Source organism: Eurytemora carolleeae, unplaced genomic scaffold (genome assembly GCF_000591075.1).
Source record: "Eurytemora carolleeae unplaced genomic scaffold, Eaff_2.0 scaffold38, whole genome shotgun sequence".
In the NCBI taxonomy this organism is placed as follows: domain Eukaryota; kingdom Metazoa; phylum Arthropoda; class Copepoda; order Calanoida; family Temoridae; genus Eurytemora; species Eurytemora carolleeae.
Window position 1 is genome coordinate 584,223 of NW_019396060.1, and position 20,974 is coordinate 605,196.

Consider the following 20,974-nt stretch of genomic DNA (forward strand, 5'->3'; position numbering starts at 1 on the left):
CAGCGCGGTTGCCGTTAAAGCAGGAAGGATTACTAAAGCCAAAAATCGCCAAAATTGTTATCAAGCACGCACAATTTACAAAACACTAAAAACAAAAGTTCGTCAGAAAAAAAAACATCTCACAAAGACACTGAAAAAATTCCCCGTAGAAAATTAAAAACACACTCAAGTCACACAAACTCACTGCAACAAATTAAACAAACTAATAATAATTATATCATAACAATTATATTCTGTAATAAACCATTAACGAAATTACATATTTAGCGGAAATTAACAAGATTTTGAAAAAATAACACATTGTTCGTCTAGATAACTAGCAAGGGTATTATTAAAGCAAGATCTTGTATATATAAAATCACTTTATATTTTAATATATAAGTACTTAAATTTTACTAACATCGGGTGGTAACACAATTGTTGTCGTTGCTGGTAACAAGTCAAATTTTAAAGAGAAAAATAAGTCATTTCTGAACTTTGAGGTGACCCAATCATTTTTATTTACATAAAAATTTTGGGATTTTATAATAAACAGAAATCCACTTTTTCATTCTAATAAACTGCGTGAACTACAGGGTGAGACACATTTTAACAAAATATATGAATAATATAAAATTGTGAAAATATAATAAGTTTCTCTAGGCAGTACAGGGGTCTATATGTAATACATAAATAGGTTGAGACGTGTGCGTTTGTAACCATTAATTTCTATACCACAGTTTCTTCGGTTCAGAGTTAAAGTTTACAAAAAAAAGTATTTTTGGTCCTTTTTAGATATGGAATAGTTGGAGCTGGGACTTAATGATGGGCGGAGTGGAATGTTTATGGATTTAAAGCCTCAAATTATTTTTATTTGTTCCAAAAAATGTTAGAATGTATACAATTTAAGTTGAGTTTTTTGTGTGGGACAATTTTGAAAATGTAAACTTTAGGAAAACCCATATTGCAAAATAAAGCTGTTGGGGAAAACGTTATTAGGGGAGAGGGAGGGATTTGGATTAAAGGAATAAATTCTGAGCGCATTGCTCTAAATATTTATAAAGAAGGAAAAGTGAATTAAAGGACTAGATGAGTTGTTTAAATCATGTAGAGTTATTATTCGATTTTTTTCCGGAATATTTGCTGAATGTAACTGCAACATTGGCAGAAATAATTTCACAAAGGGAAGGATGAAGCAAAGAAACTAATGTAGTTTTAACAAATTTTTATCGGAAGCCCAAAATATGATGGCGGCCATATTTCCACCACCATTTTGAAATTCCAACCTATCAACCGGCCGATTTCAAATCAACAATAAAAAACAAAAACAAAAATTTGAGATTCTTCAGAACTCCAAAATTTTCACAAAGGATATAAAACAGCCTCGTGGTAAACCAATATATGGAAGGAAACATGGAAGACAAGAGATTCAAACATGGAGATTCAGGATATAAGTTTGGGAAGAATTGTTTATATAATAATTAAGCTATCACATGTCTCTCTCTCCAGAGTCTGACTAGCTTTAAGTGGCTAAATCTGAGAGACGGGGTATTCAGTTCAGTTCTATGGATACTCTACATATATCCGAGTGTTGAGAGATATCCGGATATCTCTGGATCTATCCGGATCCTCCAGGTTCCGGATCCATCTAGTCCCGGGAAATGCGCTTGTGGATCGACATGTGCTTCAACAGATGCGCTTTCTGTCGGAACGCTTTAGAGCAGTGCTCACAACCGAAGGGTTTCTCTCCAGTATGTGTTCGTAGATGCACCTTAATGTTGGATTTGTTGAGAAATCCTCTATTGCAAACATGACAATGGTGCATCATCTTCTTTCCTTGATCTCCGCCTGGACTCGAACCAGCACTTCCCATCAAGGATCTCTGCAACAAAAAATATTCAATTGCAAAACTCAAAAATACAGAAGGACCCTTTAAACTGTGGAACAGGATGACGACTTTTCTTAAATCTTAAGTGTATTTGGTTTTGTATAAAGACAACAGTTTTACTAATAGGTTGAAAATCAAGAGTTAATATTATTAAACTAATTTTACCTGTCTAATCTTCGGTGGCTTTGGTTTGGATCTAATGATTCCGTCTGAACCCATTCTTCTGTGATCTGAGATAGAGTTGACTGTGCTGTGCGGCATCTGCTCCTGGTAGTAGTCGGGTTTCATCATCTCTACACTCTCAAACTTGATCTGGGGATAGCTGAGAGGATACGTCCCGGTGATCGCTCCGCGGAGGATCGGAGATAAATTTGGTTGAAAAGAGTCTCTGGGTTCCACAATAGTCATCCTGGAGCCCTTGATCAAAGAAGAAAGGGAGCCTATGTAAGACTGTGTGTTGGTGAGGGTGTGGTTGCTAATAGAATGCAAATTTTCGGAGCTGGACGAATGAATATCGAACCCACCGTCGTTTGGAAGAATAGCTAGAGGTTTGATGTCCTGTGCCGTGTTTTCGATCCAGGCCTCGATATCAAGATCGTTCTCGATTGATGGAACGGTCGAGTCTGCACCCACCGACATTCCTACGATGTTTCCAAGATCGTCAAACGCGTTCTGATCGGTGGAAAAATCTATTTTCGTCATTCCCTGGGGACTAATGGAGCCACTGGATGTAACGTCGGAAGGAGAAGCGTTAAAAGGGAAATGTTCTCTGTGGAAGTCTGGACTAAGGGGTTTTATATTGATATACAGATCTGCCATTTTATTATTGTTGTTGTTATTGTTGTTATTGTTATTTAAAACCGGATCCAGACCGGTAAGACTAGTTGAGCTGTAATCAAATGGGATGGGTTTCAGTTCCGTGAAATCATTCTGTGGCTGGTTTAGACTCATTTCGAAGGTTTCGATAATTTCCTGTTTTATAGGACTAAACTTGGAATTAGATTCGGGGAACTGCTGGGAGCACTCCCATGGGAGGGGTTCAAGTCGTTGAACTGTCTCTGATTTGATATTAAGGAAGGATGAAGTTGATACGACGGTTTCTAACATCCTGACTCCGATAGTTCCACTAGATCTCACTGTATATAGTTAGAGAATCTCTGGATAATATTCGTCCGTACACTATGTAGAGGTATTCACCAATCACATCTGAAAATAAAGATTGTTATTAAAAATCAATTCATTTATACATGTACTAGCCTTAGAGGGCGCTTCGCGCCCATCTTCTAAATTAATTGTGAACATGTTCTCTTTGTGTACATCGTAAAACAAAACAAAAATAATTCGCGGATTTTCACAAAAAATTTCGCGGATTTTCAAAATTTTAAAAAATTTAATGACGATCGAATTTTGATGGACACAAATTTTTAAAATTTCAATCATTCATAAACCTTCCCTGGGGTCCCTAGATGTCCCACAAAAAATTTGGGCCCGATCGGTTCAGCCGTTTTGACGTTTATTGAATACAAACAGACAGACAAGACAGACAGACAGACAAGCCAAATTTATATATAGATAAAAGGGTTACGTTATTACTCTACAGATTGAATCTGACTGAATGTTTTTTTCTTCAGATTTTATGTATATAGTATTAATTACTAGACTTCTGATAATTATATCTATAATATAAACCATGAACAACAAATTTATTGGATGTGAAGTAAATACACTCTATGATATCTGTATATCTACACAGAAAAAAAGATAAATACAATTTACTATTTATATACTTTTAATTTTAAATACACAAAGTATAAAATATCAAAGGTTTACACCATCAGGATGCAAAGATAAAAGGATCAGTTTATTTTCGTATTTATTCTAAGATTCTAATTCAAATTATTAACCATTTCACAGAGGATATTTACTACCCTTAGTGTTTCTTTGTATTCCCTATTCTGAAAACTCCCTCCTTCTAAATTCCATCCTTCCAATAAACTTTACTCCATCCCCCTTATCATGTATAGATTATAATGGTGGATATCAAATATTCTTCTCATGCATTATTCCGCCCCTCATTTCTATCCATTGAACCCCCCCCAGGTTACTGCATCTTCTGAAGGATCGTGGACAAGATGTAATTAAATTTAAATTAAACGTAGCTACCGGTAGCAAGGTATGAGATAGCGTTAAATCTACGATATCACCACATGTACCGTTAATGTTACTCGTCAATAAAAGTTTCTTCTCTAGAGTCTCGACATACATCTTTCCTTTCTATAGCAAGGATTTTTTCTAAAATTATGATTATTTAGTCTAGTAGGCATTTCAACCGCCGAATGTTTAATTTAGAAGCAAACTTGTGTTAAATAACCAGAAAATGAAAAATCACGGTTTAACCTAAAACTAATGGATTAAACGTGAGAGAGGAGAATTCACGATGTTTCATTCTTATTTAATCCCGCTTCTTTTCCATTTTGCATCCATCCTAGGAAATATGCAGTTTTATGCGTTAAATTGTTTTTAGGTTAGTGTCTGAATTTAATGAATTTAAGCCGCGTCTCAAATCCCCCTAAAACCGTTTTCAATTGAGCGCCGGCTTAAATCTTGAAACATTGAATACAATTTTAAGTGGAATCAACCATATTTGCGCCGCGGCTTAAATTTAAGCAACGGCTCAAATTCTTTAAATCGGCCTTTGTTTGGTAAAGCAGACCTAACATTTATAATATTCATAATTCAATGCAAAGTTTAAATTTTTTCCAGGGCAAGATGGAAAATGAGGAAGATGCATTTAATGCACTAACGCTGGTTCTCTACCTTTAATTTAAATATACAATGACCTTTTCTAAACATTAAACTCGTTCAATATATAATTATTTACAATGATAAATTTCTGAAGTATGAAGATAATGTTTAGTTTCAAAATAATGAGATACATGGACATTATAACTGCATGAAAAATTTTGTTTAAGGGAATTGAGTCTTTGTCACAAACTATCATTTTCTAATGTCTATATCTTTGTAACCCAATGCCGTGGTCCATAGATTTTTTATCTTGATCTTTATCTTTTTTAATTATGTAGATTGTATAGACTATAGTAGACTATATATTGGAGTATATGTGTACATTATTAATTATCAGTATTTATAAAGAATGAAATCTTTGGTTTAGAACTTGTAGCTATGAAGGCAACAAAATTCATTTTATCGTGAAGTGATTAGGCTTCAAACATTGTGATTTCTTCCCCTCTGTTCCCCTTCAATTATTCCCCTCCTTCCCNCCCTCTCCCCTCGGGAATGGCAGTATCAGTCAGCTGTAAGCTATAACCTACTTTTGGCTGGAGCCGGGCCAAGCCTCAATTCAGGCAGGATAGTTAGACAGGCATATGGTGGGATAGATAGATAGATACACAGTCATGTATTGATAGATAGATAGAATATACCCCTCGGCCTATGTCCTATATACTTGCATCTAGTGAACGCTAGTCGACTAATTATAGAGGGAATCCCATATATGCTTGAAAGGGAGTTATTTCTAGTTAAACAGCTAGGCTGTATCTTAATAGATCTTTTTACATATGGCATTTCCATTTAACGTACTTGTTAAATACCCAGGGGAGGTTTAAAGGAAAACTATATATCTTATACGGAACACGTCTTATCTTAAATCCGTAAAAATACCGTTGGGATAACTTTACACTGGCCATATATACTACTTGTACCCCNCATCCCAAACAGCAATTGTACTCAAGTGAATGTGAAGTATGTTTGAGAGAGAACGTAAATATTTAAGGCATAACATAATTTGTTACACTGCATTTGACTTGGTGTATTGTAATCTAATGGTCTCAATTCTCTGCTCCGTTAGCCCACAGCTTACCTAGCTTTTAAACCCTGAGAACCACCTACATCCGTGAAACTTAGAAAAAACATTCTCACTTAAAGATTTTCCTTGGAAAAGTTTCATCCCCGGCTCACAATCTTAGAACCGTAAATACTATATAATTGCCCTTTTGTTGTACGCTAGAGGCTTATAGTTCGTTAAAGTCTCCCGAGAAACTAACTGTAAAGTACACTGAACAGATTACAGTAAATTTCAACGCAAATAAAGAGGTTTGATGACTAACAACGAGAGTGTTTAGTGGGTCAATTCTATCAAAATCCCAAGCAATCATTTTAAACAAAGGTCAGGAGGGGGGGGGAGAGAATGATTAGCTATGAAATGAAAAACTTTTGGAAAATATCGATTCAATATAAAAGAATGACGATCAGAATTGAGCAATAAAAAGCATGTTAAGAAAATCTGGTAGGAATTCAAGAAAATTTACCTTCAACTAAATGATAATACACAGAAAAATAGTAGAAAAAGACGATTTCGAATAATGGTTGAAAATGGGAGTTTAGATTAAGTATAAAAATCAAAAAAGAAACATATTTCACGAAGGAGATATAGAGGATTGATATCAAAGAAAAATCCGTTCTACGAAGAAACTTATTGAGCAAAAGAGATTTATATAAGTGGATTAAAATGTGGGTTTAGAACTGTGGATGAGAATGCAAGAATGAGAGTGTGTAACGGGATAGAACGTGAGGATTTACTCCGGGTACAGGTTGGAACAGGTTGGAGAAACACTGTATCCTGAAACCTTGACAGCTGGAGAAGCAGGACGGAGTAGACGGTTCCGACTCCAAACTTGGAAATTAGGTCAATGTGCAACAATTACTCCGTTAAGTAGAAGCAGTGATGGTATAGGAGGTAATCAACCATATAATACATAGCTTCGTGTTCATTCTACCACAAGCTTAGAACATTATCAAACTTTAATATGCATTCAGGGTATAATTGTCATTATTCTAATTTTCTTTGAAAAAAGTCTTTCCAGGTGTATTGGTTATCTAAAAATGTCTAGAAAAATTACTATTTATTATTTGGTTTACAAAGGAATTGGTTCTTTGCCACAAACTCTGATGTTCTAATTCTTATATCTTTGCAACCCAATGTTGTAGACAGATATTTAAAACTTTAATTCTGTTAGTTTTAATAATCTAATTCACTATCAGGTTGCAAAGATTTAGGGATTGGAAAATGAATTTGTGGCAAAGTAATAATTCCATTACAATATGTACCATCATGAATTAAGTGCAAAAAAATGATTATTTAAGTATATTCATACATATTGCATTTGACAAGGGAGATTTTAGAAAATGAATGTATTTTGCGTATTTTAAGAATATTTGCAATGTATTTGCATAATAAAATTCGCAAGTTTGTCCTGTAAGTTTTGCAGTTCAATATTGACCCAGAGAGAGCGAAATTGCACAACTTCAGTAACTAGAACGAATTTATTTTATTTATTCCGATGGCACCTCCCCTCTCTCCCAAAACTGTAGATTCATATTGTTTGTCATATTGTTTCATATTTGTATTGTGTTGTAGACGATATATACATGTCAATGAACTTCAAAGACCTGTATTGAGAAAAAGTACCTTGCATGAAAACACACAGAATTTTAAATTTTAAAACCCTGGGAGTTTCTTTAACTAAGATTAGATATCTAGGTTTATCAGAGTACACTAGAATTTTGGATTTTTTACAAAAGCAATTTTTAAAATATTATAAAATGCATTTTAATAGACAAAAAAGTTATAAAATTTTAGACTTTGAACATAGACTTTAAAGTGAAATTATCAAAAACAATTATTTCTCCCCCATTCCTTCCCCTTTTGTATCACATCTTCCTACCCCCCCGATCAACTTCCTGCTTCCTTAATTTATATACATAGTTTATAAATATAATTTTCCCAGAGAGAATAAAAAGTAATGGATACCAAAAGTTATGAATTGTATGAAATTGTAAATGTAAGAATGAAAGGGAAAAATAGGATCAAAATTAAAATAAAAAGTCAAGAAAATCAACAAAGAATAAAAGGAACCAAGAAATTATTAAAGAAAAACAGAAACAAAAGAAAAAATTGATGAAAAAAATCAAGAAAAAGGTGAAACGAGGAAACCCAATATAAAAATATGAAGATGGGTATAGTGGGCAGGAGAAATATAAATAGCAGGTATTCAACCTGAAATGTGGGGAGGGAGGGGGGAGAGGTCACATATTTAAAATCTGATGGACCATACTCAAAACTGTCCAAACACGGAAACCTTAGTCAACCGGAGTTTAAAATAGTACATTAATTAGGACTAGGAGGGGAATACAGGTAATAAGAAACAAGGGTACAAAGAACAAAGAGAACTTAAACAATAAAAAAAGGAAATAATTTTTTTTGCAAGATACTCTTATTTTTTTTGTCCCTATATCTTTGCAACCCGATGTAGTAGACCTTTTATATAGCAAACTATGAATTCTGTTATATGAATCATTTTAAGTTTAATTTATGACAGATTTATACCATCACGTTGCAAAGATATTAGGATTAGAAAAATTCAGAGATTGTGGCAAGAAGAGAAACAATTAAAACTGTAAACAAAGGAACAATGAAACTAAAAAGTTTTGAAACAAGGAAATCAAGAAACTCGGAACTCAAGGGATCCAGGAAATCAAGAAACCAGGAAACTAAATCAGAAACACAAAAACCAAAGAGGCCAGAAAACCAAAATAAATTACAAAAACCAAGAAGCCAAGAAACCAGAAAACTGAAACTCAAGAACTAAAAATATACATTTTGAAAGCAGGAAACTGAAAAGCTGTAATAATCAATAAGCCAGGAAACCAGCATTTTAATTTATAAGGAAACCAGGAAACTAATACACTCGCAAATTCAGAAACCAGTAGAAGTAAATAACTGTTCCAAGATGTTTGTATAATAAAGTATCCAGCATGAAATGTTTCTTCATTGTTCTGCATACAACAACAATGCATAACATCAGCCCTATTCCTGCCTTGCTTCCTGTGTATAGTTGTGTTTACGTACTGCAGGCTTGTTTACAATTATCCACCCCCTGGTGGTTCTATTATTGATTCGTTTAATGATATTAGTCCTGGCACGTTGCAATATTATAACCACCCAGAGAGTCAGAATGAAGGGGCGATTGCAATTAGTATTCTGTAGATAAAGCAGATTGCAATTGTGATTAATTTTCTACCGTTCGGAGGGAATGGGCTTGCTAATGACACATTTAAAACTGGTTAGATGGTTAGTATCTATATGACAAACTGCTAGATTTTTGCAATTTATTGCTCAGTTATAAGTTAGGAGAGTTAAAAAAACCAGTTTGCGCCAAAATTACAAATTATTTGATATTTTATTTTTGCATTAAAATTGTACAACATAAAAAAGTTACTAATTTAGTTTAAAATCATTTAGATTTAATTCACAATAATGTGTTTCACAATGCATTAGCTCTGAGTAATAATACATGAAAGAAACTAGGTCAACATATTTAAAATATTATTGTTTAATTAGTAAACAATTAATTTTATGTGTGTCAAGGATTTTTAATAATTTATATCCAGGTAATTAAGTTTTGTCATTATTCTAGTTTTATCGAGTTTCTTTCTCTACTTTTTGTATTTTTTAAACTGTTTTTTTTTATTATTTAAGATATCGAAAGTACTAAGAATTTATACGAATTCCAAAATATTTTGGTTAAACAATAAAACTAGTTTGAATTAAACAATATCAGTTAGATTCTGGGATTCTATTCTTCTAAATTTAGGTCAAATTATTTGACCAAGAAAGGTCGAGCGGATCCATGGACATGAAACACTGCACTGGACAGTTTTGGACCGGGATCTTCTTCTTTTAGATATTCAAATGTGGAATCTTAGATATTCGCCATTTTAATTTATCACAGATACAGGGATACAAGCTGACACCAATACAGCGATAAAATGATACAGGCTTAGATAAATACAGTGATACAATAATCAAATGTTACAGGCTTACATCGATAAAGCGATACAAGGATACAGGATAGGTGCAGTGAAACTATGATACAAGGATACAGGATAGGCGCAGTGAAACTATGATACAAGGATACAGGATAGGTGAAGTGAAACTATGATACAATGATAAAGGCTTAGATTGTACTATAAGACAAGGATACATGGATGAAGAGATACAAGGATGAAAAGATACAAGGATACAATGATACAAGGATACATGGATACACGGATACAAGGATTCAAAGATACAAGGATACAAGGACACAAGAATACAAGGACACAAGGATACACGGATAAAAGGATTCAAGGATACAAGGATACAAGTATACAAGAATACAAGGACACAAGGATACACGGATACATGGATACAAAGACACTAGAATACAAGGATACAATGATACAATAATACAAGGATACAAGGATACACGGATACAAGAACACAAGGATACAAGGATACAATGATACAAGGATACAAGGATACACGGATACAAGGATACAAGGATACAAGGATACATGGATACAAAGACACTAGAATACAAGGATACAGGTATTCGTGGATGCAATGATACAATGATGAATTAATGAATAGATACAAGCATGCACGAATTACAAGAATCAAAGAATTTGAATTTAGAAGGATAAAATGATGCAAGGATAATTATTGAATGGATACAAGGATACAAGGATGCAGGGTTTCGAAGATACGAATAGATTATTAGATTATTATTTTACAATATTCTTCTATACAATAGATTATTAGACTAGAATTTTATAATATTTTTTTATACAATAGATTAGTAGACTAGAATTTTATAATATTCTTCTATACAATAGATTATTAGACTAGTATTTTACAATATTCTTCTATACAATAGATTAGTAAACTAGTATTTTACAATATTCTTCTATACAATAGATTATTAGACTAGTATTTTACAATATTCTTCTATACAATAGATTAGTAGACTAGAATTTTATAATATTCTTCTATACAATAGATTATTAGACTAGTAATTTACAATATTCTTCTTTACAATAGATTAGTAAACTAGTATTTTACAATATTCTTCTATACAATAGATTAGTAAACTAGTATTTTACAATATTCTTCAGTACAATAGATTAGTACACTAGTAGTCTAGTAGACTGTAATATATTTAATCTGTATCTTTACTATTGATTAAGGCAGTATACAAGCCATATGTTTAAGCCGTTGCTACCAAATTATTGACGCCATAGGGGTACAAGTAAGATGAGTTGAAACGGCGGTGTTTAGAGGGGGGTGTATGTTTATCAAGAGTAAATATAACAGTTAAAGATGATAATAGCCAATGATGGCAACCTGTTACTCGACTCAAATCCTTAGATTATAGCATGACAGATGGGGAGATGGGAAAATTGGGGATACATTGGAGGAACAGGGGGCTGAATGGGAGAGGAAGACATGAGTAAAGGAGGGGGGATGAAAGGTTAGTATGATGATATTAAAGGATACTACAGTATAATCAGAACTTCCTAAAATAATTAAAAGTAACATCGACCCAACTAAACAAAAGCTCTAATGATAAGAAGTCATCTTTCACATAATTAATTTTGCTGTTATATAATCACATGTAGAATGTAGAATACAGGTCAATGACTTGATATTTCAAGCAGTCCTTGTGCATCTAATGCTCTATTTGTTTGGATAATACCCTCACAAGTTCTCTTAAGGTTCTTCATGCTCTGTAAGTTTTGACATGGTGTGCAATTTCCTAGTTAATATCCTGCATTTCTTGTGGTTTCGTTAACTTCGATAATCAGGAAGGTAGAGGGGGACCACATTAATTAATTAGAAATATTAAACTCGATTTAAAAGAGAGCTATGAAATATTAGGGAAAAAAATTTTAAAGATAAAAATTAGAATAGTTAAAAGAATTTATGATCATTAGAGACTGAAAAGGTTTATAAAATGGGGTGCATACTGCATATACTCAAATAAAACATCTTGTTTATAGGTAAGAGTATCGTTTAATGTTCTTCAATTGGCAGTTAACTTTAAGTAGATACACTGCAGTAAACTAGATGTATAATGCAATATACTAGACTAGATGTCTACTCCAGTGAACTAGATGTACACTCAGCTCCAGTAAACTAGATGTACACTGTAGTAAACCAGATATACACTATAGTAAACTAGATGTATACTGTAGTAAACTAGATGTACACTGCAGTAAACAGATGTACACTGTAGTAAACTAGATATATAATGCAGTAAACTAGATGTACACTGCAGTAAACTAGATGTACACTGTAGTAAACTAGATATACACTGCAGTAAACTAGGTGTGTACTGCAATAAACTAGATGTATATTGCAGTAAATTAGATTTACACTGCAGTAAACAGATGTACACTGTAGTGGGCTAGATAAACACTGTAGTAAACTAGATGTATAATGCAGTAAACTAGATGTACACTGCAGTAAACTAGATGTACACTGTTATAGTAAACTAGATGTATACTGCGTGAACTAGATGTACACTGTAGTAAACTAGATGTAAACTACAGTAAACTAGATGTACAATACAGTAAACTAGATGTATAATTCAATAAACTAGATGTACACTGTAGTAAACTAGATGTACACTGCAGTAAACTAGATGAATATTGCATAATGCAATAAACTAGACTAGATGTATACTGCAGTGAACTAGATGTACACTGTAGTAAACTAGATGTACACTATAGTAAACTAGATGTATAATGCAATAAACTAGATGTATAATGCAATAAACTAGATGTATACTGCAGTGAACTAGATGTAAACTGCATTAAACTAGATGCATATTGTAGTAAACTACATGTATAATGCAATAATCCAGATGTATAACGCAGTAAACTAGATGTACACTGCAGTAAACTAGATGTACACTGCAGTAAACTAGATGTATACTGCAGTAAACTAGATGTATAATGCAATAAACTAGACTAGATGTATAATGCAGTAAACTAGATGTACACTGCAGTAAACTAGATGTACACTGCAGTAAACCATATTTACAATCAGTTAAGCTTAAAAGTACAATAAAACAAACAATGTTCGGAGTAAAGTACAACTTAAGCTTAAAAGTACAATAAAACAAACAATGTTCGGAGTAAAGTACAACTTAAGCTTAAAAGTACACTATAAAGTTAAAACATATATAATCAAGTACACTATCAACTGTAAGAAGTAAGATAGAGCATGATCCATTATTTGAAAAGTGCAATGCTGTTGGATAAAAAGTATATTGTTAACTTTGGTAGATTGAAGAAACAGATAAACAATTTATTTGACGTATTTTTATCTTTTGATTTAAACTCCCCTTTCAATAAACCCGAGATCCTTAAACTTTTGACATGGCACAACAACAGCGAGAAACACGGTTTCGAAACAGGAAAATTAGGATTTAAATTCATAAAATATCTTTAAAAAAACATATTTCTAAGGGTTGAGTCATTTTTTAGGTCTAAATCTACAAAATACTATATGAAAGATTTCGTTTTCATATATTTGAAAGTTAGTTATTGTCTGGCCTTAGTTTTATAGTGGTTTTTGGCTTAAAATGAACACATGAAGGATATGAGTCTTAAACTCAACAAATAATAGAATTTTGGCTGATAATTGATTTACTTAAATAGCTAGATAGATTAAAAAAATAGACAGATAGATATGCAACATAGTAAAATAAACAATCTGTAAAATTGATAGATGATGATATTTAATAAAAAAGAAAGATTGATGACGAAAAACAAGTTCATAGTTTCAAATAAAAAAAAATTGCTCTGTAAATAATTCAGCTTGAAAGGAACTGATTTTTGCCACAAACTCTGATATTTTAATATATATTTCTTTGAAAATCGAAATCGTAAACCTTTGATACAGACTACAAATTCTTCTTTACCCTGGTTTGAATTATCAATAGTTTACTCCACCAGGTTGCAAAGATAAAGGGATCATGAATTTTGAGTTTGTGACATGAACTCAGTTTCTTTAGAGGATTGTTTAAGAAACTGAAATAAAAAGTAAAAATGTTTTACTTCCGATTTGAATTAAAATAAAAATGTCGATAATTATTCAAGCCAACAACTTTTTGTATTAATTTAAAATCTTAATTTTTCAACAAATATTGCAATGAATTGCCTGATATAAGCTAACTGTTGTTTACGTAGTTCTAAGATCTATGAATGTATATATATAAATGTATATGTGTGTATAACGTGCATGGTATCGGCTTGGTTTTATACCTGTCCCGGCATAGCAGAGAGAGACTGCCCTAGGCCAATATACAGATAGACAGTTACTTCAATATATGACATTTAAAAATACTTTAGACCTACAATATACAGTACAGATTTATAGCAGATAAAAATAGAAGAGTGTTGTTTAAAAACTCAATATACCTGTACGAATAGTTTTATTCTGTCTACAATAATTCTTCCTTTAGTACTTTAACATTTTCAGGTGCTGGGCGCCGGTTTTCTGGGAGCATAAACTGAAGAATTAATATCACAGGTTTTATAAAAACAATATCACTGAGTGTAGTTGGGTAAAGATTGGTTTAACTTTGTATAAACCCTGATCACCTTAAACTAGTGAATACGACGTCTTTATTTTCTTCCGCTCAGGTCTCTCATAACGGAGCTCCAACCCTAGACTGAGAGTAAGTTGGTCATGGGCCGGCTCGTCTTGTAGACCCTGTCCGTCCAGGCAGCCTGGCTTGAAACTAGGACTTTGCCATCACACTGCATGAACCGGGAACAGGTACACATAGGCTGCACCTATGGTTTACCAGGCCAAAATACACGCATTCACGTAGACGCCGTAAACTGGTGGAAAATACACGATGGGCAAAGTCGAGGCGTTTAAAAGATTCATTTTTAAAATATCCTAATTGATCAGATTTATTAAAATTTTTGATAATTTTTTTATTCAAAACTAAACAGCAACCATCTGCAATAAACAAATATTAAAATAAACCCTCCAATAAAATCTCTTTTGTTCAAAAAAACAAAATATAAATTTTGAAAATCTGGGTTCTGGATTCATGGTATGCGTCTCAGCCCGGCTTCTCGAACACACACACATACACTCACACACAAACACCCCCCCACACAACATACATACATTCCCTGAGGTCTCCGCATAGTTTCGGAAAATACATGGTTTGAATCCCTAGCTCATCCTTCCTAGTACACCAAACTTAATCCTAGCTCCCCCCTCCTCATCCTTCCTAGTACACCAAACTTAATCCTAGCTCCCCCCCTCCTCATCCTTCCTAGTACACCAACCTTAATCCTAGCTCACCCCCCTTCCTTCTCATCCTTTTTAGTTCTTCATTTCTTTATTCTGATTTTAGCTTTCCTCTTCACTCCAATTTCCTTATCCATCCTTCCCCTCTGTACGAACGCTCTTGCAAGTCTAATAATATATTACTAACATATACTTAGAGCATGATACTCCAGTTTTCAATGGGTATATATTACAGCGTGGGAGTTCCTTCCTAACAATATTCCGAACTGTGTTTAAATATTCTCTGTGTTGGCTATGGAAGAGATTAGGTCAACCATCACAGTTATGATAATTAAGTAATTAAATCTTGGCGTAGGAGGAACTGGAACTAGAGATAGGAAAATAGGAGATATGGGTGGGATAGGAGAGGGAGGATAGGTGGGAAAGGAGAGGGAGGTGGGAAAGGAGAGTAAGGATAGGTAGGTGGGATAGGAGAGGGAGGTGGGATAAGAGAATAAGGACATGTTTGACATGAGATGGAGGATACCTTGTACTGCTTACTGTACTAGACGAAAAGAAAAGTCTTAAAGTATAGTTATGAGATGTTTATGTAGAAATAAATACGAAATAAAAATGCAAATCATTTCCTCAGGCCTTCCAAGTCACAGAGAGCCCTAATATTTGTAACACAGAAACCAGAATTCACCTGAAACCTTTAATGAATGCAAATATTTGCATATTCTTTTTTTTGCATGCAAAATATATCAGTAATGAAATCTTACTTTTCTAGAATTACTTCCCTTTCCCAGAATAATAAAGTGTTATTTGGGCATGAGCAATGGGTTAGAACTTATGGGGTCTTCAATTCCCCCCCCCCCCAAAAAAAAACAAAATATATATATATTTAATATATTTAACCCGTTATAGGAGATGCATCAAAATTCTTCTGAAAATACTTCACCAAAGATATTTTAAATCATCTTTAAATCATCTTTATTTTTTAAATGTAAATTGTCCTTATTGGCAAAAAAATGTTTTCACTCTCGCAGATAGGAAAATCTCGGGTTTGGAAATTAATTTCGATATATTTTTATATCCTCATCAGTCCTACAGAAAAGTACCAAAACTATTACATAGTCAAATGCAAAAATTATAACAATAAAAAAGGCAATATACAGAAAAAGTAAACAAAACATGGGCAAAAGATATATTTTTTTTCTTTGAATCAGAAACCGTTTTTCTTCCCTATTTTCCCTCCTAAACCCCCGATATTTGAGATGATAGATGACGGATAAACTGAATATTCATCATGGTTTCTCGGATTATATTTCCATAAATGGAAGAATAGATAAATAAACGGTTGAAGGTTCTGCTCTATATATTTAGCTACGGTATAGAAGGGAGTTTAGGGTGGCAGCTAGGAAAGTACATTGAAACTGTTTCAGAGTTGGAATCTTAAGATGTTCCAAAAGCAAAACCAGGTAATAAATCCAAAATTAGCTTAATGTGATTTTCGCACTTACAATAATGATAATGTAGTTTAATTTTTTTCTACAAAAAATGATCTTTGAAGACTTCTTCATTAAATTAAGGTCTCCAAAATAAGGCACTATATATCATAACGTTNCAATCCAACCAACCAAGTTTCTTCATATTGTATTGTCACAAGTTTCAGACCCCTAAATCCACCTCTGAAACCACTATTCATGGAGTCAGAAATACAGGATTTTAACCCCAAAATTCATGGAGCTACAATAAAACAGTTTTTGACTTGCAGAAGTAAATCCAATCCAATATGTAAATTGTCTGATATTAATGATCCGTCCCTGATATAATAAGTCCCCGTTATTGTAAACCAATTTGAACTCTGGGAGTATGAACAGCAACAAACAAATTACAAAATCGTGGGAAAATTCGAGATAAAAATCCGAATCTTCCTTTCTTGCCTTTTCAACCAAGAAATTTTGTCATTATGCATTTATATTAATTCAATTTTATCCAAGGTACTAATGCAAGGAAAGTTATTTCAGATGTTACGCATTTTTTGTACTGCAATGTACTGTCTTTTTGCGGAAAAGTAAACACAAGACAGATGTCACAGCCTGACATGGAATCCATTTTCACAAAAATAATCTATGAAATATTCTGGTCATAGGAATTAAACTATTATGTGAATTTTCAAAATTATCAAAATTAAATGCTTTTAACCTCCTTGGATACTGAACGAACACGGATGCATCTTTTCTTGTTTACAAATTCCGCCTAGAGAGAACTGGTTTCAATATGTACGCAGAGTATACGAGACCGCAATTAACTTTCCTTGCATTAGTACCTTGATTTTAACTAACAAGACAGCTAATGGTTCCTAAAAAACTTCAAGTTGGGAATTTGTATGATAAAATTAGCACGGTCGGCCACTCTTTGGTCAGCAATGAGATCCGGGTTTCTCTTAAAGGAACTGAACACTCGGAACAAGCTCAAATTTTCTTATCCCAATCGCTTCAGGCTGCAGTATGATGGTGTAAACTAGAATTCAAGTTTGAACAAATCTAAGATCAACAGACATCAAGTTGCAAAGATATAGTGATTAGAAAATTAGAATTGTTGGCAATTGTTCAGTTCTTTTCGTTAATTCTTTAAACATTTTCCAGAACTTTGACGATTTAATATTTGATATTGATAAAGATTAAACTAAAAATAGTAATGAAGAATGTTCAACGATATTAAAATAAAACCCGATTTTTCTCGCAACAGCGCTATCAAACCCATATCATTTTACGTAGAGAAAGAAAAGGATATGTATACCGTTGTGGATTCTTTAAATGGTGGTTAACTTGAAACTACATCGAAAGTCCCTTTAAGCATAGCATTTTAGTGGTTTGAACATTGAAATTTTTATGCACATCTGTTAACAAGTATAAGTTTAGTTTTTATGCACAAATATCTGTTAACGAGTATAAGTTTAGAAAAATGATAGATGCATGCCTGTATATGTCCTAACCATTAAATTTAATGACTTTTCTTTTACTAGATCTTAAATGTCAATACTGTTATAGACAAAAGACATCCCCCGCCCCCCCCCTCCCTCCCCCGGCACAAGTTGGGACGTTTACTTATCCAGTGGGGTACTCCTATAGTCTTATACAGTATACACGGATTTGATGGTTTCTAACGGTACTTTATATATACGTACATTCATGCATTCAAACCAATTCCCAAATATAAAACCCAAATAATGAATACTTTTCCCAAATATAAAACCCAAATCCTTCATATTTTCCCCGAATATACAACTCAAATTCCGAATACTTTTTTTTAAACCCAAATACCGAATATTTTTCCCTTATATAAAACCCAAATTTAAAATACTTTTTTCAAAATATAAAACCCAAAAGTTCAAGTAATTTTACCAAATTTAAAACCAAAAATCTCAAATATACCCCGAATTAATAAAATCAAATTAACTATTTATAACACTGTTATTTTGGTTCGCAGTGCTATAAAGTTTTTGGACAGAAATCTTCTCTTTGTCGAGAAGGTTCAAGTCTTTTTAGATTTAATTTTGTCCCGAGCTTTAGCGAGGGACAAAATATAATCTAAAAAGACTTGAACCTTCGAGATATAGAGTAAATTTAAGTCCAAAAACTTTATAGCACGTCGTGCCAAAATAATAGTGTTATAGGCAATCTTATGAAACGTTTGTGTACTTGTCTTATTTCAATGGCTATTTCTAGATCAAACAACCTTTTAAACAAAGCAGAAGTCAAAATATAAAGTTCATTATGAAATTCACGATGAATTTTGAGGAAGAATGATAAAGTACACAATAGTTTCATAAAAAAAAATATTTTAAATATAGATAAATAATGTTTAGTTATAATATATAATAAATCTAAAATACTTTTTCTAAATAAAAAAACTAGTTTCTCATATATTTTACTTTCACAGGTAAAAACAAATACATTTGAATGACCATGGAACAAATAATATTCACTGCATTATATTAGATTGACGAATAGATAGATAAATGACTGGATTCAATCTTGCATCAAATCACGAATATGTCAAAACTAATATATATAGAGTTCATATCAAGCGTACAGATAAAACCCAGACATTCATACAGACATACATGTATACAGGCATTCAAGCATACTGGCATGCTGGCAAACTGGCGAACTAGAAAACTGGCAAACTGACAAACTGGCATACTGGCGTGCTGGCACACAGGCATACAGGTATACACTATACAGACATACAGGCAATAACGAAATAAAGACATACAGGCATGTTGATTGACAGGCATAACGACATACAGACATACAGGCAGGTAGGCATAAATGCATGCATTCAGACAACAGACATGCAGGCATACAGGTGTACTGACATACTGATATACAGACATAAAATAATAAAATCATAAAATCATAAAGATATACAACCATGAAAGCATACATATATTCAGACATAAAAACATACAGGTATGTAAAGGAATTAAGTCAGTTCTACATTCAGTCTGGGAGGTCATTTGGATGTCTAGTGCCTAGGCCTGCAGGTTGGAAGTATGCCTGTGATATGGTTTAATATATTCCGTCGAGCTTAGGGAGCAGTGGAGGGTTTAAACTCCAGACACAGAGAACCGTAACTTCTTACCGTTACTTGTACTCCGTCCTCACGACGACGACATCTACTGCCCGAATCAGCTGGGATGGTATTACAAGGCAGAAATTTTAAATTAAAGTACAAAAAGTCCGTTGTTGCAACAAGTCAAGCTTTTTTTTCGAGGGGAGGGGGATAGTATGTGATGGGGAAAATGTTCTAGGTATGGTTTGGTATATTCTAAGAAGAGGGGCAAAAAAAAGCCCAATTCCTAATTCAATAGAACTTATATAACAATTAAATCAAAATTTAAATTCTTACACATTAAGAAATTGTAAAATTACTCTGAAATTCAGAATTTAAACCTAAATTTTTATGAACGTCTAATTTTTAACGAAACTCGACTTACAATTTGCATCTTACATATATAAAGTAGAAATCACTATTTGTCTGTTGTTTGTTTGGATGTCCGATCAAAACTCAGAAACCCCTGAACCGATTTGCATTGGGGACTTGGGAGAACCACGGGAATGTTCTTAGCTTGACCTAAAAATTCTAAGTTAAGTAAGTTGACTTTTATAAAGAAAACCTATTATCAATGCAAAGCTGGGCTCCCAAGATGGTTTAATCATATAATTCACTATCATCAAATTATATTACGTACATTCATGCATTCAAACCAATTCCCAAATAACAAGAATAGGCTTTAATGAGAATAAAGAGTTTGTGACAGGGTAAAACTATATAAGGTTTGGAATTAGCTGACTACACTCTTGTAGAACAAGTTAATCAAAAGATATTTTTGTTCTTTCACTGTACAGTGTACATAGTACAGTGCACAGTGTACATTGTTGTACATAACATGTTCACTGTACAGTGTACACAGTACAGTGCACAGTGTACACTGTTGTACATAACATGTTCACTGTACAGTGTACACAGTGCAGTGCACAGTGTACTTTGTTGTACATAACACGTTCACTGTACAGTGTACACAGTACAGTGCACAGTGTACATTGTTGTACAAAACATGTTCACTGTACAGTTAGAGTGTGCAGCATCTGTTGTTTGGTTCGTTTTTGAGGTTTTTAGCTAATAAAAGGCACCACACAAATAATATAAACTTTTATAAACATTTTTTGTAAAAGTTTCTTTTATTAAACTTTGCAAAATTTTTATTCTACGAGAAACTATAAAGGAAAAACTAAACATGAAGGGTCGTTTTTTGCCAATACTTTGCCTAAATTTTGCCTTTATTTTGCCTATATTTTCTTTCAGGATAAAAAATTTGCAAAGTGTAAGAAAGGAAATTGTAGAACACAAGCAGCCGTTAAAGTACATTTGGAATTTCC

General features: G+C 33.1%; 1 protein-coding gene across 1 annotated transcript; it reads right to left on the reverse strand.

The window, feature by feature from the left end:
* Positions 1-227: 227 nt before the first annotated feature.
* On the reverse strand, positions 228-14,441 carry LOC111708556 (transcription factor Ken). The gene is made up of 3 exons (XM_023481976.1): positions 14,195-14,441; positions 2,033-3,073; positions 228-1,861 (listed from the first exon to the last, which is right to left on the reverse strand). Exons 2-3 carry the CDS (start codon positions 2,972-2,974, stop codon positions 1,628-1,630), a joined length of 1,176 nt encoding a protein of 391 aa, XP_023337744.1. The 5' UTR covers positions 2,975-3,073; positions 14,195-14,441; the 3' UTR covers positions 228-1,627.
* Positions 14,442-20,974: the final 6,533 nt, after the last annotated feature.

Coding starts and splice junctions, on each gene's coding strand:
- LOC111708556 (XM_023481976.1), bottom strand. CDS start 2,974: ATGTTAGAAACCGTCGTATCAACTTCATCCTTCCTTAATATCAAATCA. Junction 1,862..2,032: donor AGCCACCGAAGATTAGACAG/GTAAAATTAGTT, acceptor TTTTTGTTGCAG/AGATCCTTGATGGGAAGTGC.